The sequence below is a fragment of the Hakea prostrata genome, chromosome 9 (assembly GCF_041222555.1).
Source record: "Hakea prostrata isolate BN-2017 chromosome 9, UWA_Hpros_2, whole genome shotgun sequence".
Taxonomy (NCBI): domain Eukaryota; kingdom Viridiplantae; phylum Streptophyta; class Magnoliopsida; order Proteales; family Proteaceae; genus Hakea; species Hakea prostrata.
Window position 1 is genome coordinate 2,855,753 of NC_142608.1, and position 15,681 is coordinate 2,871,433.

General features: G+C 39.1%; 2 protein-coding genes across 2 annotated transcripts; both read left to right on the plus strand.

Moving 5' to 3' along the window:
* The first annotated feature begins 541 nt into the window (after nucleotides 1-541).
* Nucleotides 542-10,344, plus strand: PPX2 (protein phosphatase X 2). The gene is made up of 8 exons (XM_089168083.1): nucleotides 542-825; nucleotides 4,735-4,887; nucleotides 8,067-8,129; nucleotides 8,219-8,304; nucleotides 8,654-8,729; nucleotides 8,806-9,074; nucleotides 9,154-9,232; nucleotides 9,442-10,344. The coding sequence occupies exons 1-8, from the start codon at nucleotides 685-687 to the stop codon at nucleotides 9,490-9,492; spliced, it is 918 nt and encodes a 305-aa protein (XP_089024209.1). The 5' UTR covers nucleotides 542-684; the 3' UTR covers nucleotides 9,493-10,344.
* Nucleotides 10,345-11,240: 896 nt separating this feature from the next.
* Nucleotides 11,241-14,888, plus strand: IQD33 (IQ-domain 33). The gene is made up of 6 exons (XM_089169573.1): nucleotides 11,241-11,615; nucleotides 11,898-12,209; nucleotides 12,489-12,689; nucleotides 13,469-13,582; nucleotides 13,676-14,044; nucleotides 14,387-14,888. The coding sequence occupies exons 1-6, from the start codon at nucleotides 11,544-11,546 to the stop codon at nucleotides 14,540-14,542; spliced, it is 1,224 nt and encodes a 407-aa protein (XP_089025699.1). The 5' UTR covers nucleotides 11,241-11,543; the 3' UTR covers nucleotides 14,543-14,888.
* Nucleotides 14,889-15,681: the final 793 nt, after the last annotated feature.

Sequence of the window (15,681 nt, forward strand, 5' to 3'; positions counted from 1 at the left end):
ATTTCAATTGAAACTAAACGGTAATACGGATATAAATTTGGGTAACCATGAAAATGGGGCATGGTAGATCCAATGCCGTTTTAAATCGAATTTCTCATCTTCTGTGTGAGTACATGTGCTCTTTCTTGGGCCTCCAAAATCAAACAAAGCTCCTCTGTTTTTTGCATTGGACAGTTGTGTACTCTTTGGTTTGTGCATGAGTCCTACCGGTTTCTGCGGATTATACTAGGCCTCCGGTGGGGCTCTGCTTACGGGACCAGTGCTTGCGTTGGTAGTGCATAGGGCTAATGCTTGCATAGGTTGCACTCGATAAAAAGTCCGAACATTGCGTAGAGGGGTGGTGCTAGGTTGCCCTGCATCCCCTCTTTTCATTACCCAAAAAAAAAAAAAAAAAATCAAACAAAGCCCACGGTTCCACCGGCTCCATGTGTCCTTCAAAAGATACATGTAGTGACCCATGTGGTGTCGGGTCAAACCCGAAAAAATAAAGAAGAAGAGAGTCCACAGGAAAAAAGAAACAAAAGCAGTCCCTATCAAAGTGGTGTTGATTTCTTCGTTACCTCTTCAGTGGAAGGGCGGCTCAACTTGGACTCGGAGTTGGGGAGTTGAGGTTCAGAATATTCAGATGAGGTAGAGGAGTCTCTGCAAATCAGAGATTTCTTCGAACGAGAGCCACAGAGAGAGATGTCAGACCTGGATAGGCAAATAGAGCAGCTGAAGAAATGCGAGCCTCTCCAGGAATCCGAAGTAAAGGCTCTCTGCCTCAAAGCCATGGAAATCCTCGTTGAGGAGAGTAATGTTCAAAGGGTTGACGCGCCAGTCACTGTAAGCTTTCGCTAACCCCATTCTATTATCAGTCATTATCTCTCACATACTTCTATCTCTTTTCCTTTTCTGTTGGATTTGGGGTGGAAAGCTGGAGTAAGGGGGTTCCTTGTTTTACGTCTATTTTTGTTCTGCTTTATTTACCCATTCCGCAAACTCTTGGTCATCGCCTTATTAGCATGCCCTCGTTTTCTGGATTCGATCGATTCGGTTAAAATTTATTTGATAGTGGACTTGTTTCGCACATGATGGTTGTCTTCAGATTAGAGGCCCCGCCATGGGGGATGAAAGGAAAAAGTCGTAGAAGATATTCATATTTCACAGTATGAATTCTTTCTGACAAGGAACCCTAGTTCTCAAATAGGAGCATTTTGTTTTGTTATCAATGTCAATGCCAAAACTATGTAAAAAGGAGTTGAGAAGCCTCTGAATTCCAGACATTGATATTGTCAGCTCATATGCGACAGGTTGCCTGGTGGTTTAATTGTCACCAGAGGATATGTTTCTTTGGCTAGTCAGACACTTTGGTCATAGTTGGGAATTGGGATTCATGTCTACTAGGGCTTTCACCTTTGCAGCTTGTCTTTCTGTAGAGCCTATTGCCCTCCAGCTGGCTTGAGTCTGTAGTGTTGTGCTTTTGTAATGGAAGTTGGATACTAGAATGACACACTGTGGAAGCTAGAAAGAAAATTTTGAGTCCATGATAAGGGTGTTCTTCATTCTGGAAAGCTCCAGTTAGATACTATATCTTCCATGTGCAGATGTATTGTAGGAGTTTTGGTCGGTTGATTTCACACACAAGCGAAAGTATTTACCCAGTTATTAGTGTATAGCAAATAAAATATTGTGATTTGTGTATGAATTTATTGTTTTCATGTATAAGGAACATATGAAGTAAGCCACAAGAAGCATTACTGAGCCAATTATCAAGTAATACTTCTGTGCCAGAATGATATTTTTCTCATATGTGCTGGGCTCAAAGGGTTAAGTGAGAAATATAGGTGTAATAAGAGAAGAAGGGCTTGGGAGTGGACTTGAAAGAAAGGAGAAATATAGGTGTGATAAATTCGTTAACCAAATGGGTGAAAAGGAGAAGGGAAAAATACAAAGCCATAGACAGGCAGAGCACCAGCACAAGAGGCATAAATCCTTAACAAGAGCTATATAGTCTTTCAATAAAACCAAATAAACAACATTAGGCACAACACTAAGGCAAAATGGACTAAAAGGGCCACAGACCCAGCTAGATCGGCATAGATTCCCATACAATCAATCGACATGAAGCCTTTGTTGTAACAAAGCACAAGACATGCAGTGAAGAGCTACCAGCACCACAGATGCAAGGGTTGAAAGCTTCACAAGATTGAGAAGGAAACATGAGAAACAGAGGGAGAAGAAGAATCTGAATTTGAGTTCGAACTTGGCTCGAAGGAGAACAACAATGGTTGTCCTCATGGCTTTGCCCCCCAACATGAGAGAGGCCATTGAGTAATAGAACCCTCAATGATGTGAAGCTGAACTCAGAAATAGAAAGAGGAGAGGGAGAGAGAAGGAGAAACGAAGGGAAGAGATGAATCTAGATATGAGTTTGAACCTGATTTAGAGAGATCGGCAATGATACCCCTCATGGCTTCGACTAGAACCCTTAGCAAATTGAGATGAACCCTGAAATGGCCCCAATCATATTTTTTTTGGTCACTGATAAAGGGCAGGAGAAGATGAAAAGCCGAGAAGCGGGGGGGGGGGGGAGTTCAGATCCCAGATCTAAGATCTTTCTCAACCACACCTCTGTTGAAGTGGAGAGGTGCATTTGGAATGGTATTTGATTGGTGAGTTCCTTTAAATCTTAAGAGCAGTGAAGAAGCGTTGTATAAATATGTTTAATGTAACGGAGATGAGGATGTTAGGATGGATGAGTGACACCAAGAAGGATAAAATGATAGATCATGCTAGAGTTGATTTAGGGGTAAGAGCTGATTCTGTATATGCTACGTGAGAGTTGTTTGAGGTAGCATGACCATGTCCAATGGAGGCCTTCAGTAACTCAGTTTGGAGGAGTGACTTGATTCATATTGATGATACCAAAAGCACTAGGTGCATGCCTAAAATGACCCTAGGGGAAGTAGTTATGAAAGACACGCATGGTATAAGCCTAAATTTTATTAAATAAGTATGAAGTTGAATAGAGCTGATTGAAGGGCAACAATCTAATTGTATTTGACTGCATTGTGAAATTATTGTTGTTGTGCCCCTTCTCTTTTTACTTCAAGCACCCGTCCAACTGACCCCATTTTGTTGGGATAAGGTTGAGTTGTTGTTTTAATTCTTTTGTGTCCGTTTTCTGCTGGGATTAGCATAGGTACATTTGATATAAGATTACTGTTCTTGTACATTTATGTTTAACAAATGTTGTTATTGGGCTGCTAAGCCAGGTTGATATGGCATTGCTACTATTACTAATATTTGATGTCTATGTTGGGCTTATAATGTATATCATGGCCTATACATAAGGATTTGTGTACTCGGATCTAATGTGGTTGCAACTTGCAACTCATTAATAAGAATGGATTTAAAGTTTTCAGATTTTGGCAGGGGTTGCAGATACTAGCATGGACATGGGCTTCAATAAAAATGAGAAGCTCTCAGCTCAAGAAAATTTAAATCTCATGGAGCCCACCCTAGTTTGTTTTCTGCTGCCACTGGCTGGCTCTGCTACTCCAGTGACCCAGTGAGTGTTGGAGAAAATTAAAATAAGCTTTCCTATAGGAGGGAACCTTGAAAAAAGTTTAGTAATTGAGTTAAAAATATAGCATTTGGCAAATGCTAAAGTCCAGCTTGAGAGACTTCAAGCTTCACTATTAGTAGACTGTTGTACAGCTTCTATGGCTTGTCCTTCTCTAGGCATGTCCTGTTTTGTTAGTGTAGTGACATCTTAGAATCTTAATTGTGGTTACTGTCCCATATCTTATCATTTTGATTGGTAGGGCGCACATATTTTGTAATTGTTCAAAGAAAATTTAGTCATTTCATCAGCCACACTTTTTTTAATCATTTGAGAGTTTCTTGTTGTAAACACTGCACACAGTTTGACAGTTGCCATTTGAAAAATGGACAGTCAATACTTAGATGGATACCCCATGTTTCATTTTATTTATTTTGGCATTTTTTTTTAGTGGAACAAATCTCTCTCTGTAGGGTGTATGGATGCTCAACTTAATGCCTGTTCGATCAATGTCTGGATCCATTTGCAGGATCCCATTCAAATGGAACTCCAAATGGATCTGACTTGCACCTGAAACAAGGGTTGGATCTAAATAGCAGTTTGATTTGGATTCCCACCCTCTCCCATTTCAGTGCAAATGTCTGTAATCCAAACCATTCAAGGTCCAAATCTGAGTTGAAAATAGACCTTGCTTCATGCTTCATGTTTCTATTCCATGCAAGGATATGGAAGTGCATCTGGCGTGGATTTCTTTGGTTTTTCATATCACGTTTATCAAGATCATTATTTAAATTGTGCCCTTTATTTCTTGCTTAGAACTTTTGGCAAATTTTTATTTGACTATTTAAGCAATTTTGTTGAGTGTTGCCCTCTCACGTGGGCTCTGTGGGGTCCCATGTGGATTATACCGGCCCCCATCCGCCATTGGTGTGGTTTGGGAGACCTTCACACTAATGACTTGGGGAACTGTTCAATCAGCATCATCATCATCATCAAGCCTTGTCCCAACTAAATGGGGTCGGCTACATTGATTCTGGCCTTCCAATCAGCTCTATTTGATGCCATGCTAGATACAAGACCTAATCGATGCATATCCTTTCCATCAATGATCAATGTATTATTTTGGAGTGAATCTAAGTGTACTACATGCTACCTAATTAATTATGTTGGTTTTTTTCTTTTGAAAGATATGTGGCGACATTCATGGGCAGTTCTATGATATGAAGGAGCTTTTTAAGGTTGGTGGTGATTGTCCCCAGACAAATTACCTGTTTCTGGGAGACTTTGTTGACAGGGGATTTTACTCTGTTGAGACATTTCTGCTGCTTCTCGCTCTGAAGGTAATATTTATTTTTCCTTTGCCAAAACTAATGCTTGTTTCCTTTAGATAGCAATGCAAATTTTAAGCTATGTGTTTATTTGCCTTTTTATACGTGTTCTGAAGGTTCTTTTGACCATAATTTGTGAGACGGTTGAAATTTCAGTTGAGAAGCCAGGTAGGACTTGGATGGTCTTTAGGCCATGTTTGCCAGAATTCTTTTTATTTATTTTAAATTTATTTTAAATTTATTTTATCCACCAATATTACTACTTTTCTGAGTTTCCGTAGTAAGTTCAGGACTGCTTCGTGTCAAATTGCTAGCTATTGGGATTTGAGTTCATCATTGGTCCAGAAACTTCATGCTGGGGACAACTCATTCTTATTACAGTCTTTCTTACCAAAAATTCCACCATTAGCTAACAGATAGATTCTAACAAGTAGCAATTGGGTGGATGGTTATCCATTTCTACCTGAAAATTTGTTGATCTAATACTAATATAAATACTATTGAATTTTTTAGGTAAAGAAGTCCATCGTGGCTCCGGTGGATGCCCTTCACCTAATTTCTTGAGATTTTTTGGTTAGATAGTGCAAAATTACCATTACCTCAGTATTTAGTAATCAGTATATAGGTCTACATTGACTGAACATGCTAAAATTAAAAAAAACACTATTAGCCTTGGAAGCCAGCATTCACAGATAGGAAGTTCTGAAGTGAGTGAGAGAAGAAAAAACAAGAGGGGAGGGAGGCAATGAAAGCTTTCAAGTTCTCAAGTTTTTCAGTTGTTTCAAGTTTGCCCTTACGATTCTGTCATCCATTTATGGAGTTCTATATATTTACAATTCTGCCATCCATTAATAGAGTCTTGCTTATTACTATTCTGCCATTGTTATCATAAAAACCACTATATTATGGAGATTGCTTTAGGCACTTTACTTCTTTGAATTAGTGATGGGTTCCATAAATTGCAAATCGAACTTCCTAAACTGGCAGCAGGTCTTCAAGATCTTGCCAATATTAGCAACAACTCCTATGATATGATTTCAAGCATGATACAATTGCCAGAAATGAATCAGATTTGGTAACCAAAGCCAATGATCAAATTGATGTATATAGTTATTAGTTAGATCAAAGTTGAGATTGAAGAATTGATTGACATTCTGGTTCCGGTTCTGAAACCCCATGATGGATTCCCATTGAAGAAATTTTGTTTGCTAACGACCATCAACGTTTTGACTATGAGATGCATTGGTTCATCACCCGTTATAAGTTAATATTCGTGGATGTTGATTATATGGTGTTGATCCTCTCAGTTTACTGTACTAGTGGGGAGTTTTTCTCCACAATAATGCAGAGCCTGTGAAAGCCTGCTGAGGTAGGCTCACTGAGAGAGACTTAAGAGAATGGGGAGAGAAGGAGAGAATCACACACTCACACTGGATTTTTTATTAAACTTCTTCATTAATCAATAACTCAAAACTCAAACTCAAACTGAGAAATCCTCGTACAATTAGATGATAAATAGGCAATAAGCCTTGTCTTAAAAAATGAATCTTCTCTGGATCTAGCTCAAATAGGAACTAGGATAACACTGGAAAATGGAACCAACTTACGAGATATTCTATGTTATATACCTGATGCGTCTGAATTTTGCTCGATCACCGGAAGCTTGCAAAACAAGGTTAGACGTGGGCTGGCCACAACGGTCGGGAAGCCGCCTCCGGCGATCAAGTCAGTAAAAGCAACACTCGAAGGATTTTGTAGGTACACAGCCAAACACTAGATCTCAGAAAAAATTGATTAAATCAGTTACCGTGGCCCTGCTTAGAGGCAGGGTATTTATAGGAATTGCATTTAAGGGGTGAATGTCAGATCTGATACACTAGCTTTACTTTGGATTGTCTGATTTAGGTATGGAATCCCGTAGTTCTCTGCTTTCTTTCTTGTAGAAGAATTTGGTTCCTTTTATGTCCCCCCCCCCCCCACCTTGCAAATCATCCCTGCCCCTTCCGCTTTAGTTTCCTGCAACTCCAGCCCCTCCTGCAAGCCGTTGTGACCACCCCCCTTTCCCCTTCTTCCCCACAGCATCAGGTCCTCATCCCATCGATCCCCTTTCCTTCCCTTTTGGTAACCTCTAGTATTAGGTTTCAGTCCAACCTTAGTTTTCCCAAATCAGCCCAATTTCTGGAGTTTGAAATTTCCTGCACTTCATCGTCTTCATGGGGAATTGCAGAGTTTTTTTGAATTTTCAGAGAACCGTAAGTGCCTAAAATTCCCAGCTCTCATTCACTGAAACAAATTCTGAACTGCAGAATATTATCATCTGTAGGTCTGAACAGCAGGACAGCAAACCCTTCTCCCTTCCCAACCCTAGTCGAAACCCTAGCTTGACCATTGAGTTCAAATTTCAAATCTGAACTTCTGTTTGCAATAGAATTCAGATCTGGTTGACAGTCTCAGCAGGCTCTAAACCCCCTTAGAAACCCTGAAACCCTTCCGTCTTCCACTGGAACTTCCTGGGATAAACCCTAAGTCTAGGGTATTACCAATTTACCTTTTACCCTAGACCTGGTTTACATCATTCTATCTGTTTTTGGTGAGAAAGGATATGTATAGCTTAGGCCTTGTGTCTGGTATGGCCTCAAACAGAGCTGATTGGAAGGTAAGAATCCAAATAGCCAACCCCATTAGTTGGGACAAGGGTTCTTCTTCTTCTTCTTGTTATAAAGCTTCTTTTACTTCAGGTACCCTAATCTATACACACACAGAGGGCATTATTACTTGAAAAGTCTTCATTTAGGAGACTGCAATAAAATATTCATCCCATTACTTCATAATGCCGTCGTCTCTTATTTCCATTATTAATACTTCCAACATCTTCACTTTTAATTCTCTTAACCTGGTTGACATCTGTACTCATCTCTCTTCCTTTAATTAATGTTGGGTGGTATTGTAGAGGCTAGAATGATGTGTTTCATTATCTGTGGGGTCGTCTACTCTCTCTCATGCCTTGGCCAGCTTTAACCTACTAAAAGTTTTGAAAAACATAAATATGTAGTACAGCCTAGACATTAGAATCACCTTAGTGTATATTTTCTTCTTGTTTCCAAATGATAAAATTGAGTATAGAGAATCATCAAATCTTATTTCTTTTCCTCTCAATTGATTTTCCACCAAAATGGTTTTGTGACAAACAGGTTAGGTATCCAGATCGCATAACACTAATAAGAGGTAATCATGAGAGCCGCCAGATCACTCAGGTTTGAAATCTTAAAGCCCTTTAGCATTAATATTTGAGTTCTAAAACTGAAGTTTATCTTTTTGGACTTACAGAGTTCTCACTCACCAGGTATATGGATTCTATGATGAGTGTCTACGTAAATATGGCTCTGTTAACGTGTGGAGATATTGCACAGACATATTTGACTACTTAAGGTTTGCTTCTCAATTCTCAATAGAGGAAACACAGACTTTTTGACTAATGATAGATTGATTGGTTTGTCGTACATGGTTTGCTCATAGATGGATTGCAGGAGACAGGAAAAATTGCTTCCAATCAATTTGTCTTAATCTTGCACATTGCTAGCATTATTTGTTCTAGACAATCATTTATAGACACTAAAGGATATGATGGAATGCATTAAAGCCAGCCTATCACTCATTCATGTCTCTTGTAGCAATTTCTCTTTTGTTGGCCAACTGTTTAAATTGGAAGTCATGATTTTGTTTTGTCCTTATATTATCTTCATGATGGCTGACTCTGCTTCTGAATGTGTTCATGCAGCTTGTCCGCTCTTATTGAGAACAGGATATTTAGTGTCCATGGTGGTCTCTCACCTGCAATTTCCACATTGGACCAGGTTAGAGGACTGATCTGGTGGAATTGCTCAACTCCTTTTCCCAGTAATAAGCATATTAACAGAATCTGTTTTCCAGATTAGAACGATTGACCGGAAACAGGAGGTACCTCATGATGGTGCCATGTGTGACCTCCTGTGGTCAGACCCTGAAGACATTGTTGAGGGATGGGGTTTGAGCCCCCGAGGTGCTGGTTTTCTCTTTGGTGGCAACGTTGTTACTTCTTTTAATCACTCAAATAATATAGATTATATCTGTCGTGCACATCAGTTGGTTATGGAGGGGTATAAATGGATGTTTAATAACCAGATTGTTACTGTCTGGTCAGCCCCAAATTACTGTTACAGGTAAATGACCTATGGCCTTCAAGTTTCTGTTTTGTAGTGAAATAGCGAATCGTCTATCTCATTTCTGGGTGTATTTCAGATGCGGTAATGTGGCGGCTATTCTCGAACTGGATGAGAATCTTAACAAGCAATTCCGTGTGTTTGAGGCAGCTCCACATGTCAGTACATTCAGTATGCAGTTTTTCTTTGTTTTTGGTGAAACAATAGTTGCAACATGAAGAAACACAGATGTGCACTTTTTAACTTGCATAGATGTTTTCAAATTGTCTTGTATTTTCACAAAACATGCACTTTTTTAACTCACTTGTCTAGATGTTTGCAATTAGTGTTTTAGTATATTTCTACTGAAAGAGCAACTCTAATGCAGGAATCTAGAGGTGCTCCTTCCAAAAAACCGGCACCAGATTACTTTCTCTAAGGGCACAAATCTGGAAGATTATGAATTGCCCACAGTTTAATGCCAATGATATAGTCGGAATCATGCATTGAAGAAGTTGTGGTTGAATAACCATGGAATCACGGGATTGGCACTGCAAGAAATTACTCAGTTAAATGCTTGGAGGTTACAGTGTTATTGATTGTTCCCAATGCTGGATTTCTGGTTTCTCTATTGTTCTTTTTTCAATTTCTTTGTTGGGGGAAACAATCTCTCTTGTTTATTCTCTCCCCCTCCCCCCCTCTTTTCTTTTCGGGTGTACCTGTAAGAACAAGTAAATGGTGTACCCCATTATATGTCAGTGCAATTGATGAAGAGCATGAATACTCGAGGGAGCAAGAAATTCAATATCCATCAACTGGAAGTTTTGCTTCCATCTCTGGGAATGTGTATGTTGAGTGTTGAATTATAAGTTGTAACTAGGATTGAGAACTTAGAACCTTGTTTTTTTTTAACGCCATCTGTTTTCAGAAGAACTCTAATGGAGGAAAGTAGTTGAGTTTTTGTTTGCTCTCTGGTTTTGGAAGAGTTTAAATTTATCACTTGCAGAACCTTCACTTCCTTTGTGGCAAAATCATATCCAGGTATGCGAAAGAATATTTTACTAGGATTGGGGGATGGAATGCCCAACCAAGAAATTTTGAGATGAGGTGAAATTTCCTCAATAAAAGGGTGAAAAAAAGAGAAAACAGAACTCCTTACTGCTAATGATTCAAGTACGTGATTGGATTTGTGTCATCATGAACTTCTGATCTAGTTCAAGCCCTCAAGGAAGGCAATATAATGTATAGAATATTCAAATTTCTTTGCTACGGATATTTAGGTTGCATAGAGAATGACCCTCAAAACCCTACAGGGCGGTTACCACCCACCCAAAAAACAAGAAAAGTAACAACAAACAAGCTAAGTACGGGGCCTAAAAGCTGTGCATTGAATTTAGGTTGGTATATAATAGAGAAAGATTGGGAGGCCCTGTTGGAGCATTTTGTTGTTATGGTGTTAATGATAACCTCACCCTCTTTGGGGAACAGGTTGGTATCTTCAATAAGGTGGCAAACCAATGAGAAGCAGTTTATTCCACCAAAAAGAAAAGAGGGAAAAAGAAAAAGAAAAAAGGCTGCCGCCAATGTTTAAGGAGGAGAAATGAAATGAAATGAGAAGGGAAAAGAAAATTGAAGTTTGATAGTGCATGATAAGCAGTTCAAGACTGTAACATGACTGTAACCATCTCACTGCCGACACTGGGAATATTTGTTTTCCCTTTTCATTAATCAAACATGGATATACCATCTTACCCAAAAAAAAAATGGATATAACATTAAAGAAACACCTGACACATCATGGTCTTTTAACCATATCAACAAAAATGACAACCTAACCAATCTGAAAAGATGATATATTTACTTCTACTCTTCTACCATTCAAAATCCTAAACCAAAACCATGCACAGATCATTGACTTGTGTTTACCCACCACCATTTACAGGTGGCCTGTATACGATGGCGAAGAGCCAAGGTAGGAGGAACTCAGTTTTCAGGAGCATTGAAAAAGGAGACTCAGAAAAAGGAATATGCATAGACCCAGTTGCAAGAAAACTTTAGTGGGCCTTCATCTGCACGCCATGTGCCAAAAAGTAACAAGAATGAAAAGCAGTATAACTATTTTCTACTCAGAGCCATTCCTTTTCGCTCGATTCTTTTACTTTCTATTCCTCTTTTGATTAGTAAAAAAAGCTAATTCCAGCTCTAAAGCTCTGCCACTCTTAGGGATAACCTCAAGAGTTAGTTAATCTGACAAATGGGTTTTTCTTGTTTATACTCAATGGTCCTTCATATTTTGGGTTGATGGGGGTATACTTGAGCTCGTGAAATGTAGCTCAGCTTTACAGAGTACAGTTGAGCCTAGGAGTAAACCTATGCTTTGCAGTTTTTTTTTCTTTCTATCTGGGAATTTTGAATTCTCTCCTCCTATGATCTAGACTATAATTAAGAACCCATTTGTAAAATTCTTCCCTGTGTGGCTGCTAACGTGAAATGGGTCTCACTGGGGAGCTGGTTAGGAGCGTCTTCTCCAAGAGTCGGTCTGTGGGTGCTCATGATAACAATGTGCGATGCTTACCGTAATCTATTGCTTTCTTAACAGTAGTTCTCTTCTGAATTTTAAGAGTTTATTGTTTTTGTTACCCTTGCTACTACCTCTGTGACTTGAAAGCATTGAGTTCCACACACACACAGACTCTGCTTGTGTATGTGTGTGTGTGTGAAGTGAATGAGTTTATATGATGAGTAATGAAATTGAATACTCTGGGTTGAGTTATTTGTTTCAGTAATGCTAACTCAGATAATTGTCATGGTAACTCATGGACTGATTTCTTTGGTTCTAATTAGGCAAGGAATAATGGGGTGGACAAGAGAAGATGGAGGAGCTCTGTGAGATCTTATCTTTGCGGGGATGAAATCAATTCGGTCCTTGCTGAGGAGGATTCCGCTTCTGTGAAGAGTTCTGAGGCTACTGTTACCCAACCTGTTGGAGAAGATCTGAAGGAAGAAGAGGAAATCCAGTGTGAAGAGAAGGAAGAGAAGGAAGAGTTGGAAGAACAAAACAACCTGGGTAACCAGAATTCAGTAAATCCATGCATTTCAGTATTGAACAAAGAGGAAGCGGCCACTATTATCCAGTTAGCATTTAGAAGTTTTATGGTTTGTTCTGACTCAAAAACAATTATTTTTACTTTGAATATAATCTAGATCATTTTAAAAAAAGTAGATAGAAACATATCCTCAAAAATATTATAAATCCTGCACTGAACTTGGACTATTAAATTTTATCACAAAATCCTCTTGTAAATACTGTGAGATCACATGATGCCATTGAAAGTATACCAGGTTCATGGTTGAAGTATTGTATTGACATTCAATAGGCTTGTAGTCTCTGTTATTGTTCTTCTTACTCTGATAATTTGAGTGGATGAAACTCAGGCTAGGCATCGAACTGGAAGAATGGAAGAGATGTATAACACACAGAATCTCCATGAAATGGGAAGTCCAAGTAGAGAGTCACTCGGTACATCAGTTGAAGTTCAAACAGGAAATTCTGAAACTCTCACTGTTAAGGAGGAATGCGTGACATCACAGCATCGACTGCAGCAGAAATCTCGAACTCAGATATCAAAGCTAAAGGTAAAAGATGGTAACGAATCAGTTCTCTCTTCATGATTTCAATTCTTACATAAAGAAAGCAATGAAGATTGAGACCCAATTCATTTACAGTCAACAGCAAGCTTGAAAAATTGAGCAAAGATGAATTGGGCAAACAAGTAAACAACCCATGACTGAAAATAGTCAAAAGGAACTGGTAATAGGAACTCACAGTTTGTATATCCAGATATTCTTTTGTCCCAGGGCAGTGTGTGATGCTTAGAACCATATTTGCTAGGGGTGGACCAATTACATATTGCTTGTCTGGTCCAATGTTAATGAAGAATACAGCTGATCTACTGTCACGATTAGCGTGTTGATCAAGTGCTCACTTGCTGAATGCATTGTCATGGATCCAAGTCCTGGAAACAGCCTCTCTGGAAACCAGGGTGAGGCTCTGTACATAAAACACTCCCCAGACCTTGCTAAATGCAAGAACCTAGTGCATTGAGTATGGCCTTTTAACAAGTAATTAAGCTGTTTTTTTCTCCTGTATCACGCTCTCAGTTACTAACCGAATGAAGTTAACTCCATCTCAAAGGAAAGTTACAATCTGCATTTGTACAGATGTACCTGTAAATATCAAGTTGTATTAACTCCATGATAAGCATATTAAAAGTAGTGACAAAGGCTTTGCAGAGTCAGGACTTGGAACTGGTAATGAAACTTTCGGTCGAGTCATTGACCTGAGTGCCCCTAAAATTTCTGCAAAGTTAATCAATTCATCTTGAAACATATCTTTTGAGACATGTACTCTGCAGGGAGACTGGGATGACAGCACTGTGAGTAGCAACATATCAAAAATGAGAATCCAGCACAGACTAGAGGCAATGACCAGGCGTGAGAGAGCTCTAGCTTATGCATTTTCTCAACAGGTATGACAGATCAATAGATTCTTCAATCTGAGCACAAACAAGACAATCTCAGTCCTGAAACAATTTGAGTTGATACAATGAATCTTTTGACAGTTGCGTATTTGTTCAAAGAAAAAATTTACCCACTCTGGCACAACAGAACCAAATATGGGATGGAGCTGGCTCGAGCGATGGATGGCAACCCGGCAAACAGAAAGTCGTCTGGTTGAAGATCAAATGAGCAAACATCTCAGCTCCGTCAATGGTGATCAAAGATACATGTTTATCAAGAAAAGTTTTGACATTGGCGAAGAGGAAAGTTGTGGATCCAATGAGGTACCTGTTTGGGTGGAAAATTCTACACTTCCAGCACAAAGTATGGATGATAGATACAGGCCAGCAAAGAATGGGCCAAAGCTTGCACGTACTGTTTCTAGGAAGAGAACTGTGCCTACATGCCATCACTCAACACAACAGACCAAGGTAAAAACTTCATTCATTCAGTCTTCTGGTGAAATTGATTTGATCAGCTTCAGGGAGAAGGGGGATATTCAGTTTTGACCCTTGTAACAGCAAGATGCTGTGACTCTTTTTTCTTTCATTTGGGTAAAAGATGTCATAACTCACTGGATTAAAAATTGCTCAGTTAACTGACAATCAACAGAAGTCAAACTCTGATGAGTGATGAAACTGAGGCCTTACTGGATCAGGAGAAACCATTTAAGGAGATAAATTCATTGATGTGCTCAAACTTCTATGAATTTAAATTTGTGTTCATCCTGTCAAGACACCATGATCTGCTGATGTTTCCTTTTCCTTCTGTAGGTGACTAAAAGTGATATTTCACGGGAACCCAGAAAAGAGAGAAAACAAATGCAAATGCTACCCAGAAACAATGGAGAACCAAAGTATAAGGATGCCTCATCACCAGCAACATCTGTTCCACTGATCAATAGTTCCAAGTGTGCCCCTTCAGAGTAGCGAAAAGAAAAACAGTCTTTGGGCTTTTTAATCTGTTAGAGAAGGGGTTACGTTCTTTACTGCATCTGTAACTATGAAGGGGCAGCTTCAAGATATTCGATGTTTCTGTCTATTAGATGTTGAATCACCAGTTGCTTTTGTTGCTTCATCTCCTTGAGCATGAATTGGAGTTTATGAAATAAAAAGCACCATGTAACATATATAATTGAGTTAATTTCCAATGAAGGTTAATGACCACCAATGGTATTAAAGAAGCATGTGAGAATGAGTCATTTATAATTTATCAGTACACATGAACGAGCTAATCTTGAACAGGGCTGGTTTCTTTTGCATACTTTCACCGCCTCTTATGTTGTAATCCATCCACCTTGAAAGACAGTGTGCTTTTTATTTCACATAATTTTATTCCTAGTAGGATCCCAACCCCTGGGGGTGTGGCTCTGAGCCCTTCCTACCTTCCTAGCAGTACATCTTGCAAAGTGGTATCCTCAATCTGCGTGTTCATGAGGATTTGTTTCCCATGTTTGGGTGTTAGATGATGGATACCTTGGCTCGAGAGCAATAGCACAATTTTGGAACCAGTTCAGTTTTCCAAAAATAGTTCAAACTAGCATGTTAGATCCTTAACTGATTAAATAACTACTTGGAACCGTGTAGTCCATTTGCCCTAATGAACCAACAATCAAAGTGGGTTTCTTTCTTGGTAGATATGTTTTGTCCAGTTTTCAGAATCATGGCTATTAGATGACAATCTGCAACTTAATCCCAAAGCAAAATTTTCCCTTTGTACCTAGTAATGTAGTTGCATTATCTTTTCTTCCAACCCCTTATATGAAGCTTACCAAGCTGTCTAAATTTTTGCAGTCAGTGATGCAGAGTCTCCTCAAGATGGTAGTTTTGACTCACACCTAGAGAGAGGTTTCCAGCCAATTCACAAATTCTTGTTTGCAGTGAAGTCATTTTTGCTGATTCTTATGAACCCAAACTCCTTATGATCGAATTCTCTCCTGGGTTTTGGGTTTATGGTAATTTTAACATTTCTTTTTAGATCCTTGCAATCCTACTCCAGTGTATGGGCAGGAAATAGGGATCTCCTTGTTCAAAAATGAAGGATTTGGGTTGCTGCACCATTGGTTTCT